At 42.3% G+C, this 17,932-nt stretch overlaps 1 protein-coding gene across 1 annotated transcript in view; it reads right to left on the bottom strand.

Moving 5' to 3' along the window:
• Window positions 1–3,397: 3,397 nt before the first annotated feature.
• The window catches only part of pde1ca (phosphodiesterase 1C, calmodulin-dependent a), a gene marked incomplete at both ends in the record, with an annotated part of 234,391 nt that continues 219,856 nt past the window's right edge, over window positions 3,398–17,932 (bottom strand). Inside the window, 4 exons of the mRNA XM_084325782.1 lie at window positions 3,398–3,540; window positions 6,678–6,853; window positions 11,724–11,844; window positions 13,017–13,098. Of these exons, the coding sequence (XP_084181908.1) occupies window positions 3,398–3,540; window positions 6,678–6,853; window positions 11,724–11,844; window positions 13,017–13,098 (522 nt within the window). The remainder of the gene's footprint in view (window positions 3,541–6,677; window positions 6,854–11,723; window positions 11,845–13,016; window positions 13,099–17,932) is intronic.

Here is a 17,932-nt window from a genome sequence, read left to right as displayed (position 1 = left end):
AGACAGTTAACCATCTGTAGTGTGGTAGTGAAAGGGTTAACCTTCTGTAGTGTGGTTGTGAAAGGGTTAACCCTTTGGTAGTGTGGTAGTGAAAGGGTTCAAACGAGGAATGTGTAGACTCGACCATGTGCAAACGTGGAACAAGCATGTCATGTATGTAATGGAATGGTTTAGTCTACAAAGTCCTCATCGCAAAAAAAGTAGTCGTCTATTTGATAAAGTATTGGTAAACAAATGACAATTGTTTCTTTCTCAGAAACTGTAACACATTACAGTTACCTTTTACCTTTTGTTTGGTTAAATTACTGTAATCCAGTTACATCATCTGTTACTTCCCAACTCTATGAGCCGAGCTGAACTGCACTGGACCGGATACTAATGATTGCTAATGGAGACTCTAATTAAGGAATAATAGACTACGTCAGTGCCATACAAAACACTGTGTCATTAGCATTTATGTATTTATTTTTTTGCGAATCCCTCAGAGAGCTCAGTGTGGAGGGACATGTCTTTGTTTCAGAAGGGGGTTCAATATCTTGCTCAAGGACACTTGCTCAAGGACACACTCCATCACAAGGATTGGACACATGGGCTGTTGTTGCAGGGATTAAACCTGTGACCTTTCCGGTTACGGGATGGCCTCTGTAATCAGCAGGATGCCGACACACTTCTATTGTATCCTGTGTTGCACAGAAGTCACCTGTGAGGTCCTGTGAGAGCCAGAAGAGCCAGTGCAGCCCAACCTCAGTTCATTCCTATCAAATGAAGAGTGTATTCCTATTACCACATTCGCTCCAATTATTGGATTTATTGGAAGAATACAAACAAACACTCAACCAACCAACCAAACAAACAAACAAACAAACAAACAAATAAACAAACAAACAAACAAACAAACAAACAAACAAACAAACAATTCGTCCAAGAGATGAAGGTGCTTAATGTTGACTCCATGCTGGCTGTGCAGAGGCGTGGCTACATGAAGGAAGAGACAGCAGGGTTGTGAAGGGTTGGGCTCAATTCACTTTCCATTCAGTCAACTCGGGAAGAGGATTTCCTTCCAAATTTAACCCAAATGATCAACAAATCATTGAGATCGAACACTATATCATTAGCAGGTCTGCGATCTCTGTTCCCACTCTAAATGGAGCGAATTGAAAGTGAATGGTCCCTACAGTGGTACCTTGTGCCTTCAGAAACAACCTATACGGCATGTCGGAAGAATCAAGTTTTGTTTTGAGGTACGTGTTGGTGCGGCTAGAACCGACCTTGATTCAGTCGCTTGAGGGCACAAAGCACAGTCACAGAGTGATTCTAGCCGTGAGAGGAAGGAAAACAACTTGAGTTTTTTTCCCCAAGGATGCGTATGGAGGAGAGCGTGTCGTATCGTGGGACAAACAATCATGACAAAAGTCAGTCATTAGGATCGAAGGCTGCCAGGGGATAAGGATATCGGAGAAACACTATCGTCATGGTAACAGGAGGAGGGGGGGGGGGGGACTCGAGGGAGACGAGTGAGAGAAAAGCTGCTTTGTGAGGGAGAGGAGCAGGTGAAGGTTGCAGATGAAAAACATGTGTTTATGTGTGTAGGACATGGTGACATTAGCACACGTTACAATACACCCTGGTCGCCTCTTTTGCAGGAGGTTCTATCACAAGATTCTACCTTCATCTCAAGGCGATCATACATGGGCAACTTGCCAGAAAACGTTGCCCATGTACCATGTATGATCGCAGAGATGATGGTGGGGAGCTGTAATAATTTGTTTTTACATGATTGACCCTCTGCGGCCATTTCACCGTTGCCATTCTGTATCCCTCCTAGTAAGCATTGTGTTTAATTCAATTTGGGATAGAAAATGGCACAAGTGAAACTTCTGATTCAGCAGCTTTGTTATTTAGCCCACATGGTGTTACAATGCCTCACGGCAGCCAACCTGTGGGGGCCGTTTTGTGTCCTTCCGAGTAAAGGATCACATTTAATTACATTTGGGGGTGAAGACAACCCACTATCAAACAATATACGACCAAATCTATGCATAGCAGGCAAATATTATTTCAAATTCGCCAAAAAACATTCCAAAAACGTGTTTGAATTGAGAAACTCTATAAACGTGTGCTAGCTGTCTGCCCCTGGGGATGAGAACACAATGATTCCTGCTTTACCGTCAGAGGGGGCCTCTGTCTCACCCTCGTCCTCAGTGACAGGGGAGACTAGCTCCTTGGCAACGTCCCCTGAGGGCCAGACGAAACAGCGATCACCAAAAAAACACTAGCTGTCTGACACCCAAAAGGACCCCCCAAACACCCAAGAAGGAACCATTGAGCCGCATATTTCAAAACCACTCACCTGGCATAGGAACGCTGCCTGGTTCTGAAAAAGGAAAAATACCCTTAACAGGCCAATATTCACCTACTAACTTCTTTGGGTAATGTTGTGTTGCCTTACCCCTACTGGTACTGGTACAAAAATACATTCCACTTTTAATAATGTTTGTATTGTGTAATATGTGACATCGTGCGTATTGTGAAAAACCCTCCGTTCATTGTCAACAGAAGTCGTGGGGTCATTATCACAGTGGGGAAATTGCAATGTATGTTTCTCACCAGTTGAGGGCGGTCTTTTACAACAGAACCACCAGGAGAGTTAGAGAGACAACAGAGATGCACAGAATGTCACGCAAGGACAGTATACAACAGCTCTGTTCTAAAGTGCAGGGTTAGAAACTGTGATATGTGTGTAATGCTGGATACTGAATGTTCTTACTGTGTTCTAGTTTTCCCTCTATGTGACTAAAATTGAGATACCGGTTTCCAAAGTAAAAAAAAAATACAACACTTTCTCTTGAAGTAAAGTCGAATATTACTCGCATAATATTATCTTACACACAACGAAGATTGGGTCACCTTTTTACCCCCTGTACAAACATGCTTGGTAGGTAAATTACCCTGCCCTTCTGTCTTGCCTGTAACCACATCCTGTTACAGTACGCTACTACAGTACGTGTTATTCATCCAACATCGTTTAGCACATTATCACAAATATACCTCCCGACCGTCTTACTGTGCAACTCTATACGTTGCTGATATGTCTTTGCACCATAAGAGGACTTTCACATTCACTGTATTTCACATAAAAGTGTTTGTGAATATGAGTGGAGGGTGACGTACCATGTTGTGCTTGCTGGCTGTTCTCTGTGCTTGTGTTTCCTCCCTCCGTCTGCTTGGGCTTAGCATGGTTCTGGTTTGAGCCCGGCTCTGACACAGAGCTGGCCGCTCCTCCCGGATCCTTGTCCCCTTCCTCCTCCTTCGGCTGCTCCTCCACCTGCTCCTTTTGGCCCTGCTCCGCTTCCTTCCCTCCTTCCTCCTCCCCTTCGGCCTTTATCTCCTCCACTGGCACCTCCTCCTGCGATCCCGTTTTTTCTGATTTGCCCTCCGATTTGGATTCCGATGTGCCCGTTTCCTCCTTCCCGTCTTTCGTCTCCGTCTCATCCTCCTCCTTCTGCTCGTCCTTCTCCTTCTTGGTCTTCTCCTCCAGGTCTGGCAGGGAAACAGAGAGACTTTTAACACTCACACACGTACACAGCTGCACAGTCACACTTTAAGTCAACTTGCAGGTTAGCATGCCATCTTAATCACATGTTTTGTGAGAACCCAGAGATGAACCCAGAGGTTTCTTTTCTAGCATTGACAGAAGGTCATTTGGGTGTAAAAGTTCACATAAACATTTTCTGGCCTCATAAAGTCAGAGCTCCATTCATTGTCTATGGAGCAGCCCCAGATACACCCCAGTGACATCCCAGATCGGAGGGTTCTCTCTCTGATTTCAGATTTTAAGGAGAGAGTGGTACGTGCACAAAAATACTGACTTACAGTATAGATGCTATAGATTTTTACGTAGATGAACCATTAAAAAAAAAGATAATACATCCACAGAGCTTTTAGAAAGGTGCAGAATACCTTTCCCCCCAAAAAACGATTAATAAAAAAATGTATGTTTACATGTATCCCCTCCTTACTTCCCATTTCCCCACATGGAATACACCTGGGCCCCGTTCCATGTACGTGGTTCAACTAAGTCGATCAACATGTCCATTATCCAGCTTCAGTTAACCCGATGTTCAAAGCCGGGATTTTCCTGTTTCACAAAGGAGGATTCAGTCTCGTTAACTCAAGCCAGACTTGAGAGTCAGGCTCAAGTCAGGCTAGATGCGCGCTCCCGTTTTAGGTGGAAAGCCAGCACGTATCGATGGCAGAGACCCTGATTCTCAACGGCATTGATTGATTAATTGATTTAAGACTTTATTGACAGATTGCAATAGGCTCAATCGCCTCGCCGACAAGTTAAATGCGTTATCTATAGGCTAATTCTAAGTCCCTCATTACCTCAATCAATCAGATTATATTTCTTTAAACTTGCCTGCTGGATTGAATAATCAAATAAGATCTTGCTAGCGAAAATTATTAGTTAACTGTTATACAGAATTACGATACGGCTCTCTTACCCATTGATTGATGTATAGTCAATCTTTTACTTATCTTCTCTGTGGTGTAACGGGTTCTTCTTTTGACTTTCACACGGACGACCGGGGTTCAAGGCCCTAGTCTTTTCCTTCTTTTTGCAATATAGGAATAATTCAATTTGGTGCACGTTGAGAGCTATATAAAGAATGACATCCTCAATGCATGTAGATTTATAATATTTTAACTTAAAACCAGGCTACTTTGGCGTATAATCATTAATATTATATTCAAAAAAATCATATTGGAAACACGGGGATTTGAACCCCGGTCGCTGAACTGGCAGGGATGAGCACTACCGCTGGGCCACTGGGCCAGATGGGATAAATTCATTGTTTATACATTAATGAACGAGAGACCCGTGTTTAGAATATCCGTTGTTTTGAATGAAGTTTATTTCTTTATTCTTTATCCTCATTCATTAATGTGACGTCAACGGCTCATTCAATTTCTCAAATCCGTCAAACAGCGCATCTCATCAGACATCTTAATCCCAGTTACAATTAAAATAACCACATCATGTGTACATCGCACGAGCGAGCGCCACCGTCGCCACGGTATATATAACGTGCATTATTTAGGACAAAGTGAATTTAATATCAGCATTTTGGGTCTATTTTACATTTCAAAAGCCCCCTCTGGAAGAATGGAGCACAAAAACGTAATTCAGAATGGTATAATGCAGATCGTAGACTGTGGGAATAGTTTCAGGAAACGGGCTGTCACTTCTTTGCGGGGGCGTGGCGATAGTTCAGGCTAACTTGAACTTGAACTCTGCTTTCGAGCAGGCTCAAACTTTTGGATATGTTGTCATGGTGATTTGGGAAATCCAGGTACATGAAATCGGAAAGTCAGGCTAACACAGTTAGCCTGATAAAGTTATCCGGCTAACTCGGTTATCCCGGTACATGGAACGGGGCCCTGGTTGGATAAATGACATGCTGGTGCTCTAGTCGATTGCGCCCGATTGGATACATTGCATGCTGGTGCTCTAGTGCGACATCTAGTGGCTGAATGTTATCTATAGTGCCTTTAACTGTCTTGGGGCACAGGACCATAATGTGAATTCTTAAAACAGGCGGCATTCCCCTTTAATTACATACACTTAAGCATTTTGGAGGGGTCAGAGCACAAGGGGGTCAGCCTGTTCCAGCACCCCAGTGGCAGGTAGGGGTTCAGGGGTTCAGTGCCTTGCTCAAGAACATTTCCACAGGGATAATAATTGGCCTTATTCCCTTCGCCGCCATATCTTGATGAATTTGAGTTTGACACAACGTGAGGTAAGGATGCCCGGAGGTTCCCGGTTCACTTTACAACCTCACTATAAGAGTCCCACTTCAGGAACCAAAACAGTCGAGACAGCAGGCAGAATACACTGTCGGAATTACAAGCTCAAGATCACCTAACTCCCTTATTGTTTTTTCACCACCGTAGTTTTCTTGTTTTTAAATGGGAGTGTGAGTCATCAGCTCAGTGAAATGTATACATAGTGATCTGAGAAAATAAAGGTGAATATAGCCCGACCATGTTAGGGATCAGACTTGTGGCTTTCTGTTCACAAGAAGGTCTCTCTAATCACCAAGCCACCAGGATCCCGTCTACCTCTATTATAGGATGTCTCTGTATGGTGAATGAATGAATGAATGAATGAATGAATGAATGAATGAATGAATGAATGAATGAATGAATGAATGAATGAATGAATGAATGAATGAACACTTTATTTAACAGATTGCAGAATGGGTACAATACAGTACGGCTCAATACACACAATTGTTAAGGGGATGCAGACCAGAGAAAGACGTTTGTCTTGTTTACATCAGGGTCCCCCATTTTCAATTCATAGTGTAATGGTATGTAACGGTAATGTAATGGTATAGTCCATTATACCACGGTCTAAGATAATACTCTTTTCTGATTGGCCGGCAGGTGTGCGTTAAAACCGTTTAATGCACAAGTAGTTCGGCGTCACGTTTAATCACCGTTCTAAATGGATCCGTTACCGTAGCAACATTAAAGAGCACAGCTGTCAAACTTTACTCTTCAGAGGAGCTTTAGCTTGATATGATACTTCCAGAGAATAATTTGGGGAACCCTTCCTAATCTTCCCAAGTCCCGAGCCACACTTTGAACAACCCTGGTGTAGTGTAGTGTACCTTTGGCTGCCTGGGTTTTCCACTTCTCTCTGTTTTCGTGCACTTCCTCGTTCCAGGTGGCCTTGAAGCATTTGAAGTCCACGGTGTGGAGGGAGCAGTTGAGGGTCCCGCTGCCCTCGGACCCCGTGCTCTTCACGCTGGAGCGCTTTCCCTCGCTGCCGCTAATACTGTTCAGACTGGTGGACGCACACACACACACACACACACACACACACACACACACACACACACACACACACACACACACACACACACACAGACACACACACACACACACACACACACACACAGGGATTGGATATCAAAGGTTTAACTAATGATACACACACACACACAAAATAGAGAAAACAGTTAGGCATTTAAGACATTTAAGAGACTGTACACATTCACCAGTTGTGAAAACCATTGAACATTCTACTGTATCACTCTACATTCTACTGTATCACTCTACATTCTACTGTATCACTCTACATTCTACTGTATCACTTGATCCTACTTGAGCGTAGAGCTCTATAGTTCCACTCTTCTGTACTCCTCTACTGTAATGTGTGTGTGTGTGTGTGTGTGTGCGTGTGTGTGCGTGTGTGTGTGTGTGTGTGTGTGTGTGTGCGTGCGTGCGTACGTGCGTGCTTCCCGGTATGTGCACATGTGCGTGCCTACTGTGTGCTTATTATTGACAAAATGAAATCCAAGAGGGGAATTGATTAATGTCCAGATGGGAGGGAAACGTGCTGAGTATTTCAAATCTAAATGTGCTATAATCCTGCAGCGTGTGTGTGTGTACAGTATGTAGTACTCTGGTACGTTGCCCTACAGACAGATGGATATTCTATGCTAATAGTGGAGCATGACAGATGTGCCTGTTTGCAAACATCCACTGTAGTGTATACATGTGTGTGTGAGTGTGTGTGCGTGTGCGTGTGTGTGTGTGTGTGTGTGTGTGTGATTTGCACATGTCAAGAAAAACGTGAAATGGATGGACTTTTTTATTTTTAATTTCAAACCTTATTTAACCCTATTTAAACTCGAAAGGCAACCAAGGTTTCCCTCATTTACAGTTTACAGTAGTTCTAGTTGTTTTCTTTTTAGATATTACACTTCAGCTTCCTAATGCACATTATTCCCAGACAGACATAAAGAGATAAAGGGAGCGATAGAGAGAGAGAGAGAGAGAGAGAGAGAGAGATAGAGAGACACACAGATGGAGAGAGACACACACACGAACATAGAGAGTTAGATGAAGGGAGAGGGTGACAGACAGAGAGTGAGAGAAGAAAACAGAGAAGCGAAGAAAGAAGACAGAGAGAACAAGACAGAGAGGTATCAAGACTTAGAAAATAAAGACCATGGCTGGTCCCTAGGAAGTCCCCAGCCTGCTCAGTTGACATAGTTAGGTTATTATATTTAAAGGGTGATTCAATTTACTTTCAATCCCAATGTTCCTATTATCTGGCATCATAGTGATCAATTCAGACCAAAACCTTGATAACCATTGAGTTGACCATCAATTAGATTTTTGTTGCTCCTGGCACAGCCACAGTTACATAAATGTTATTTGTCTTTATCCTAGATTCCTTCATATGATCATTTTGAAGAATATGATGAAACAGATGACAGTTATACATATTGCATTTATATTTTGGGTAATGATAGAAATGACTTTGAGCTTTTACTGTATCACATAAAATGGAAGAAAATCTTTTTTTCAAGATGACATATTAATAAATCACAACTTTGGGCTTGGATTTAGACTAAGTACAACATTTGTGTGCAAGAATCCTTTATAAATGAGGCCCCTGGCTCTGATATGGAGACACTTTGTAGGTTGAAAATAACTGCAATTATCCTTTAAATTAGAATTTTCCCCATGACAAAAATACAAAGATTTCTGGTCTCTGAAATGGAAAGGATTGAGAATCACTGAGCGATAGCGACAAAGAGAGTGGTCTGTGTAATGGTGTAATAGTGTAATGGTGTAATGGTCCGGCTCTGATCTAATAGTCGTGTTTTATCCAGGCTGAGCACTTTTGACAACATTCACCTTCACTTTTAAGATGGTTTCTCTCACTCCAAACAGATTAGAGCTACATATTATGTATACATAACATATGTGGTTGGATCTGATCTGTGGATAAAATGCCCCTAAAACCCTAAAGAAATATTTTGTGATTGGGGTGTGCCCAGCCAACACCTAAACTCCTCTACGGTAGGTCAATGAATTGCTTTTGGTTCATACCTAATTCTCTAAATAATGTGAGCCATAAAATAAAGGCATTTTAAAACTTGTAGAGCTGCCTTGGATCTCAACTTTTTTATACTGATGAAATAAGGTATGAAGAGGTAGTGCAAATATTTTAGGAATAAATAGATGAAATATGGTGTAATGTTTAAAAAGTGTTTAAAGTGAATGTTTAAAGTGAGTGTGTGCATGTGGATGTGTGTGCAATCAGTGTAGAATGGATGAGTTAGTGCTACATCAAGTCCGCATTGAGCATCCTGATGGCCTGGGCATAGAAGCTCCTTCTGAGCTGTGCTGGCCATGAGACTCCGGTAGCACTTGCCGGATCGCAGCAGTGCAAAGAGGCAGTTGTTTTGGTGGCTAGAGTCCTTGACTATTCTCTTAGCCTTGGCCTGGTGTAAATGTCCTGGAGAGTGGGAAGCCCACCTCTGATGGTGTGTTCGGCTGAACGGGCCACTCTCTGTAGTCTGCTGCGGTCGTGTGCGGTGCTATTCCCAAACCAGGAGGTGATGCAGTCAGGATGCTCTCTATTGTGCCTGAGTAGAAGTTCCTTAAGATCTTCAGACTCACAATTAACCCTCTTCAACTTCTCTTTTGTGATTTGTGTGCATGCACGATTAAGGTGAGAATCTACTTGTGTTTCTTACATTAGATCAAGTTTATTTCCTGTTAACATGTATACCTTTGTTTATATTTCCCAATTTGTGTTTTGTAAGACGAATTGAGGAGCCACATTTATTTGTTCCTATTCCTGGGAGCTGTTTCAACAGATTTGTTTGTAAGATTTAAGATTATAATTGTACAATTGAATTACCTCTATTGTTACCAATATAAGACTGTGTTTTTGTAAAAGGGGGGTTATCGTATAGACCTGTTCGCTGTTTACAAACATACCGTGTTCGAGCCAATCAGCAATACCAACTGAGTCACGTTACTAAGTTACCCCGGACCTGCGCGAGCTGCTGTGCCAAAATAAGTACAACAGGGCTCTATGGAGAAACCATGGCACTCCCCTGACTAAAAGTTGTTTCATACGAAAATGGCTGGATGTCATTTAGCAAAATCAGCATGGATGTGAGTGAGTCTTTCACCTTTTACATATCTAGCTTTGGCATGGATTGATTGTTTAGATCACTTGCATGGCTAAGAAAGGCAAATATATTGTAGTCTGTCCCTTTGTTCTGACCAGGATTACGTTCCTTTCTGCCTCGGGTCTGCGCACGCGTATTTGTCATGATGTGGTCGGCGAACAGGTCTATTGTGGGGATTGGAGGTGTCATTTGGAGCGATATTTATCCCCTTTCACGGTAAGGTAGTGTATTAGTACCATGCAATGTAGCAATCTCAAGATTTACATGATATCAATGACTTCACGCAAGTTTAAAAACTGAGCCTAGTGCGGCCTTCAAAAGACAGTGATGGTGCAAGGTAGGGATGATCTTATGGGCTGCTAGCATTAGCTAGTAAGTTATGGGGACCAAGCAAATCTGTTGTCTGGGATTGTCCCGGTTTCAAGCTCTGTGTCCTGAGTCCCCGACAAATATCTGTAAAACTCTAAACTGCCCGATTAAGTTGCCATAATGTTCAAATATTCGCATGACAATGTGAATGTCTCGGAGCGAGTCCGCACACACACACACACACACCAAGCCGCATTCGCGCTGCATATTCGAGGAGCTCGCAGCTCTTTTAGAATCAACAAAAACATAATCAGAATTCATATATTAATTTATTTAAAATGTTAAGCATTTTATGAGCAAACGAAATTCGTTAGATTGGACATTTGAAAACAACTTTCCACATAACGTTAGTTGTGCCGTGGCGTGGGTCTGTATGGTTTTGGGCTTGTTGACCTATAAAAAGATATTGGTGGACAGACACAAAGTAAACCCCCTAGACTAGACTAATACAGCTGGACCCAGACCCCGCAAGCAGCAACTGGAGGAGTCCCAAGGTATTAAATACACAGCAGCAATGAATCATACGTCTAATTGACTTATGTCATTTCGTGACGACTGGGATTGGAATGTGTGAGAGAGACCGCTGTTTTAGTTCCTTTTAATTACAAAGGGTCCCGGTGTTTCGACGGACAACAGGAGCCACTCTGCTATCTTATTATTTTTTTTTTAATTGATATTTTTTCCCCTCCATTTTCCTCCGATTTTTCTTCCATCCCAATGTTAGTCGTATGCCAATTCCCAATCCCCTTCCTGGTCGCTGCGCACCTACCCCCCACAGTCGGTCTGGGAGAGTGGAGGCTACCACGTGCTTCCTCCGACACACGTCCAGCCAATCACCGCTTCTTTTCACCTGGCAGCGCGGATTCTCATTGAGAGGGCGTAGCGTGTGGAAGTATCACACTATCCCACTCAGGTCCTATCCGCGCTTAGCAGGCGCCCCGACCGAACTGTAGGAGTCGCTGTTTACAACGACCCGGACCCACCCCTCCAGCTTCTCCCACCCTCTAATACTGCCAATTGTATTAGTGTGAACGGCCAGCCAAGCTGGTGACAACCCCGGAGCTGTGAGCTGAATTCGAACAGGCGAATCGAGCTGCTCCGGGGTTTGGTGACGAACGCAATCTCCGTTACGCCACCTGACCGCCCCACTCTGCTATCTTCTGATCACACCATCAGGGAGGGATTTAGGAGTTTGCCTCGAGATGTCGAACTGCCAGTTTCCTTGTGTCTGACCGGACAACTAATAATGTCATTATGATTTAATCACAACAAGATCAATAGACACAGTGATATGAGGATTAGCATGCGTGTGTGTCAGTGTGTATATAAAGGTCTACTATCTCTCACCTGGAGCGCCGGAAGCCAGGCATCCCGGCAAGGGCAGCTTCGTCGATGAGCGGAGTCATAATCTTCTCCGTCATGTCCGTCAACACAGTGAACGTCGGCTCAACGATGAAGTCGATGAACCCTGGGGATCCAACCGAGCAGGAATACGATGATGATGATGATGTCTGTGACAAGCTAATCCCCCTCTCCCCCACCTCTCCCTCCCCCTTCCCCTTCAGAAAAAGAATCACAGTTTTCTTTTGCACGTTATTACAGGCATTTCCAGTGTTCTTTTTGGAATGATTCCCATGTGATTTCCAGAATTCCATGTGGGCTTTTTGCACAACCTCACAGTGTGTGATCTTTCATGGCATCACACCACACTCCCGTCTCTACGCCTGGACGTCACAGCCTCCCAAACACCTCTGTTTAAAAATCTATACCAAATCGGGACATCAAATGAGTTTGAAAGAAAATGCAGCTATAACAATGAATTGGGTATGTACAGAGTGTCACTTGAAGGAACACGGCAACATTTGGGGAAATTAGCTTATCGTCTTCTCCAGAGAGAGACAAGAAGATAGATACCAGTTTCCTCGCTGTGCGTTCAGTAGAAAGCTATCGGGCTGCACATTAGCCTAGCTTAGCACAATGAATGGAAGCTGATATGACAGGTTAGCCTAGGCATTGTCCAACTAACACCTCTCCCGAAGTCTAACCGGCCATGTCCGCTTCCATTCATTGTGCAAGCTAGGCTAACGTGCAGCCAGACGAAACTGGTATCTATCTTATTGTCTCTCTCTGGAGAAGACGGTAAGATAATTCCCAAAATGTTGGTGTGTTCCTTTAAGCTTGTCATTTATGAGTTATGCAGTGATGTAGTTATCAGAAAAGTAAACAGACTACAGTTCTATGTCTTTCCTGCATAAAGGAAACCAGATCTTTCCATGGACACAGTGAATAAACAAGGCTGCACAGACACTGTAACATTTTATTATTTAACTTTTTACAACTCATTTTCGGTTCTTACTTATAAAAAAATACTGGGGGAACAATAATATAATATTATTCATCAAGTACAGTATGTTAAGGAAAATAATCTGAAAAAAGGGAGCACTGGTTAGTTTACTTCCTGTTTGACAGTGGAATGTCTTCCAACTCTCTACATAGTTGAGTGTGGTATCACACGTGAACGTTTTGCTTCAACATATTATCACTGTGATCACATGTAGCTCATGTGAAGGTTTTGTGATCACATGTCATATGTGGAAGCAACGGCCATTGTGATATCCACAATATTTCTGTTTGGCTTACCGATCTGGGACTGGGCCACCATGGTAGACTTGCGGTCACAGAGAGGAGAGAAGGGAAGCCCCAGCTCTGCTTCTTTATCGCCCTGGGGAAGAAAATAAAACACTGCAATAAATATTTCTGTTCGCACACTTAGCTGGCTGACAAGCCTGCTGGGTCAAACCCTTATAGCCTCTTTGAGTAGCCTATTTACTTTAGACCTCCCTCAAGGCAAATGGTAGAGTTATGTGGTGTGATGTGGTGATGTTTGAAGAGGTACTGTATGTCAGTGGTGTGGTGATGTTTGAACAGGTATCGGCTAAAACAAAGGACTAAACACGTTTCGCAATTATGCCACAATAATGTGGAACGCCCTACCCACAGCCGTAAAGGAATGTGAATCCCTACCCTCCTTCAAAACGGCTCTCATATTTTTTGATGATCTCTTTTTCTTACACAGTACTGTATATTTGTATGTCTTGTATGTCATAAATGTCTTGATTAATTGAAAATGGAGGATTATGTAAACAAGACAAAAGTATTTTTCTGGTCTGCATCCTCTTAGCATTTGTTTGTATTGAGCCGTACTGTATTGTACCCATTCTGCAATCTGTTAATAAAGTTTTCAATCAATCAATCAATCAATCAATCAATCAATCAATCAATCAATCAATCAATCAATGTCAGTGGTGTGTAGGGGAGGGAATCACCAGAGGCCTCACGATACGATACTATCACGATACTTGAGTCACGATACGATAGTATTGCGATACTAAATAAATTGCGATATGCTGAGTATTGCGATATTAATATTGCAATATATTGCGATTTATTACCTTTTTTCAACTGCAAAGTAAGACTGTCAACATGTTTTATCTAATAAAATAAAGTTCAGTCTGTTCATCTCACTTCAATAATTTGTATTGCAGAACATGGTATTTTCTCAAGCAGACAGATGTAAACACTGTAATCTGTGTTGCATGCATGTACCTGACAAACTGAACTGTTTGTATTACAGTCATATTCCAACTTAACTGAATGCACATGTGTGTGTGTGTGTGTGTGTGTGTGTGTGTGTGTGTGTGTGTGTGTGTGTGTGTGTGTGGACTACTGTACTATTACAGGTATTGAAATGAACAATGCAACTTCCTTATACAAAAAAATATATATATACAAAAAAAAAATATATATATATATATATATACATATATTTTTTTATAAATAATTAAATATCGATACTTGGCGTCCCTGTATCTGTCAGTGGTGTGGTGATGTTTGCAGAGGTATGTCAGTGGTGTGGTGATGTTTTCAGAGGTATGTCAGTGGTGTGGTGATGTTTGCAGAGGTATGTCAGTGGTGTGGTGATGTTTTCAGAGGTATGTCAGTGGTGTGGTGATGTTTGCAGAGGTATGTCAGTGGTGTGGTGATGTTTGCAGAGGTATGTCAGTGGTGTGGTGATGTTTGCAGAGGTATGTCAGTGGTGTGGTGATGTTTGAACAGGTCTGTCAGTGGTGTGGTGATGTTTGCAGAGGTATGTCAGTGGTGTGATGATGTTTGCAGAGGTATGTCAGTGGTGTGGTGATGTTTGAACAGGTCTGTCAGTGGTGTGGTGATGTTTAAAGAGATCTGTCACTGCTGTGGTGATGTTTAGAGTTGTCTGTCACTGCTGTGGTGATGTTAAAGCGGTCACTGGTTAGTTAGTGAGGAATTTGAAGAATGACACATTGTGATGTGAAAAAGTCAAACTGGTATTCAAAGTACAGTACACAACAAATACATATATGCATACGTATACGTGCAAGAAACAAATGCATTTGTGAGCAGTAGCCGAGGTCAAAAGGTCAGGTTTATTATTTAACATTTATTATTTAACAGTTTACAGGCCTTTGAACTGAAGGCCTGCTGTGCCAAACTGAAAGAACACAGTGAGAGAAAATACACCAATTATCCGACCACACTTTGACTGTGCCGGATGCTAATTAGGTCTGCTCTGCCTCAGCGCACGTAAACTGTTTCTCCAATCAGACTTGGGTTTGTTTGACATTGGAACTGCCAAACAGCCTGGGTCGAAGCAAGGATATTAATTTAAATTTGCATTATTCACGCACTGACCCTGAAGTGGCTGAATGACCATGCGACCTCAAAGCACCAAGAGTAGAGCTGTGGGCACCAATATGGAAATACCATATCAATTTAGTTTTTTTCCTGATTCTGAAACACAGTGAAATCTACTTGACAGTCACTGCCACGTTTGCTTATCTTTTGTAAGATATTTTATTAACAATGAAACAATTTGGTTGAATTCTATTTTCAATGATGTAGCAGTAGCCTATTGATAATAATGTTTATGAATTATTGTGTGGCGAGAACAAGGGCCACAATGGAAATATGTTTTTTTGTGCCATACTTGTGCTAGACTTGCTGTAACATGTATTAATATTTGTCAAATACAATAGGCCTATTTGAACTATAGGAAAGGTATTACAGGAGAGAGAGAGTCAGTTATTTGAGGTACGGTGCTGTTTTACTGGGAAAAGGAGGCTAAAGTCACAAACAGTACATCCATAGTCATATTAATATTGGCTATGTCAACCAATATCAATATCATAGCACTTTGATACTTGACCATTGGTGTCCACCACTACACAGCAGTATGGCTAACCCTACATAAGAAATGTGGCTAACCCTACACTCTACTGTAGAAGTGAAACTAAAATCTAAGCTAATCTGTACCGTGACTCTGCTGCTGCAGACCTATAAAATAGCTCTGCTCTCTGCACACTTTCAGTGTCTTTTGATAACACGCTTAGTATTTTCAGTAAATTAGACTTTTTTTTATTTGATGAACACGGGTACTGTAACTGAGGGGTACAATTCCCTGACTGTATTGAATAAGTATGGTATCATTAAACCACTACTGTGTTATGTACATTACTACTGGCCATACAGTACACAGGTATATGAGATGAACACCCCCACAATAACACGGCTTAACAAGAAAGTACTGTTTAGAATAATATTTATTAGAAGAGCACCAAGATTATCTTACATTATTTATTAAGATTGAGAGTTGCGCTTGTAAGGCGAAGAATGTGCATGAATAGGTCAAGAGCGTAAGTCCATGAGCATATTACGCAGGGGATAATTAATACCACCCGTAGCATAAGAATTATATATGGTACACTAGTAGGTCAGCTGGAGATACTAAGGGGGTTCCCTCCGGTTGTAAGCCAGCAGGGGGGAGGAATGTTCGAATGCAAAAGTCTGGATCAACGGGGAATCAATAAGCTCCAGCTACGGGAGGCGGTACATTACTCCCTTGATCGGCAGACGAAAGCAGCAGCTATAATCCAAGTATGCGTGCAGCATGGATGAAAGCCAGCCAGCCTCTTCCGAGAGACGGGCTCGAGTGATGCTCCTCACGGGTAAATCCCACACAGCAGCGGGGTAGACGGTTCTCTGCTCCAGCAGCCACAGTACCAAAGCAATAATCCAGCCGGAAAAGGCTCTGCATTCACCGGTGTAGATTCTCCTGTGCACGGTACTTCACATTTAACTAGGTCGAACTTGACGTTATTTCACTAAGCTCTGACACTTTTACTATCCTATTCGCACGCGGTTATAAGTGCTCTATTTAGACGCAAAGTTGCTCACTTCACTTGGTCGTTGACTCGTGATGAAGGCTTCAACTTGTTGGGTTAACTCGTTTGAGGGTAACTTGACTTTAGGCTAAGTGAGACTAAGTGCTTCTGTATCCACCTGCGCCGTATTTATACGTAAGATGAATAATCTAGTGCCAACCTCATTTCTGTCTCGTATTCCTGCGCAAAACCGGGCATGTTCAGGCATGTCTTAGCGGTGACTTTGAACTAGACATTGGGGGTATGGCCGTGGCGCCTAGGGGGGTCGCTGTCCAATAGGAGAACGAATATTATGGTCCGTCCTGTACCAGGTAAAGGGATATTCCGTGTATATGTACAAAGAATATACAAGGGATATCAATCGATATACAAATATTATACATGGGATCTCAGGCAATAAATATATATATTCGGTTTAATCTGACCCTTTGTAACAGGTACTGAGATGTGAAAATCAACTAAATGGGTTGTCTTTCTGGGGGCGGTGGGCAAGTAATTTACTGGGTGGATGCCTGAAAGCAGAGTAACACTGGTATCATCATGGACTATGCGACTACTGTGGCAAGCCTAGGTGGAACTAAGTATAAATTGTACTATTGTCTGTTCTAAAAAAAGTTAAAAAAATAATAAACCTAGCCTTATACATTTGGGATTTTTGTTGCCTTTTTTCCTGTTGTACCGAACATGTACTGAACCATAGCTTCTGTGTACCGTTACACCCCTACTTCACACGTACGTACATTCAACGTCTTATTAACTACGGCAATTGTGGCTGCAATTCTGAATGGCTCGTTTCAAGAGGGTTCTGGTCACAGCTGAACTACAGAAAAGGCACAATGCACATACTGTATTTAACATTGTTCTCAGTGTTGGGACAACCCCTCATTCAGTAAACATGATGCAAAAGGAAAAGGGTGATTTTAACAATAGGTCCCATTTAAAAGAAAGTGTATTTTTAGCTACACTAAAAAAGTATTGTCTTATCTATATAAGCCACTCCTTCTCACAACCACAGTCCATCTCTGTATGTGTAGATGTTGACGATCAGTGAGGTGAACGTCAACCGGCACCGCTTTAAAATCTTAACGCTTGAAAGTTAAAAGATAATTAGCGGCACACAGTCATTCATTGTGTCTGACATTTCTATTACTATGATTAGTCGACAGCCACCTCCGCAAACACGCTGATTAGACTAGCGTCTGCTCGTCCATAAATCACACTACTCACGACTGCTCTTCTGGCGGCTACCACACACTTCTGATTTTCTGAAGAGCTGAGCAAAGAACAAATTAAGCCCTT

This window comes from Notolepis coatsorum, assembly GCF_963971535.1.
Source record: "Notolepis coatsorum genome assembly, chromosome: 12".
In the NCBI taxonomy this organism is placed as follows: domain Eukaryota; kingdom Metazoa; phylum Chordata; class Actinopteri; order Aulopiformes; family Paralepididae; genus Notolepis; species Notolepis coatsorum.
This window is presented reverse-complemented; position numbering and strand designations above follow the sequence as displayed.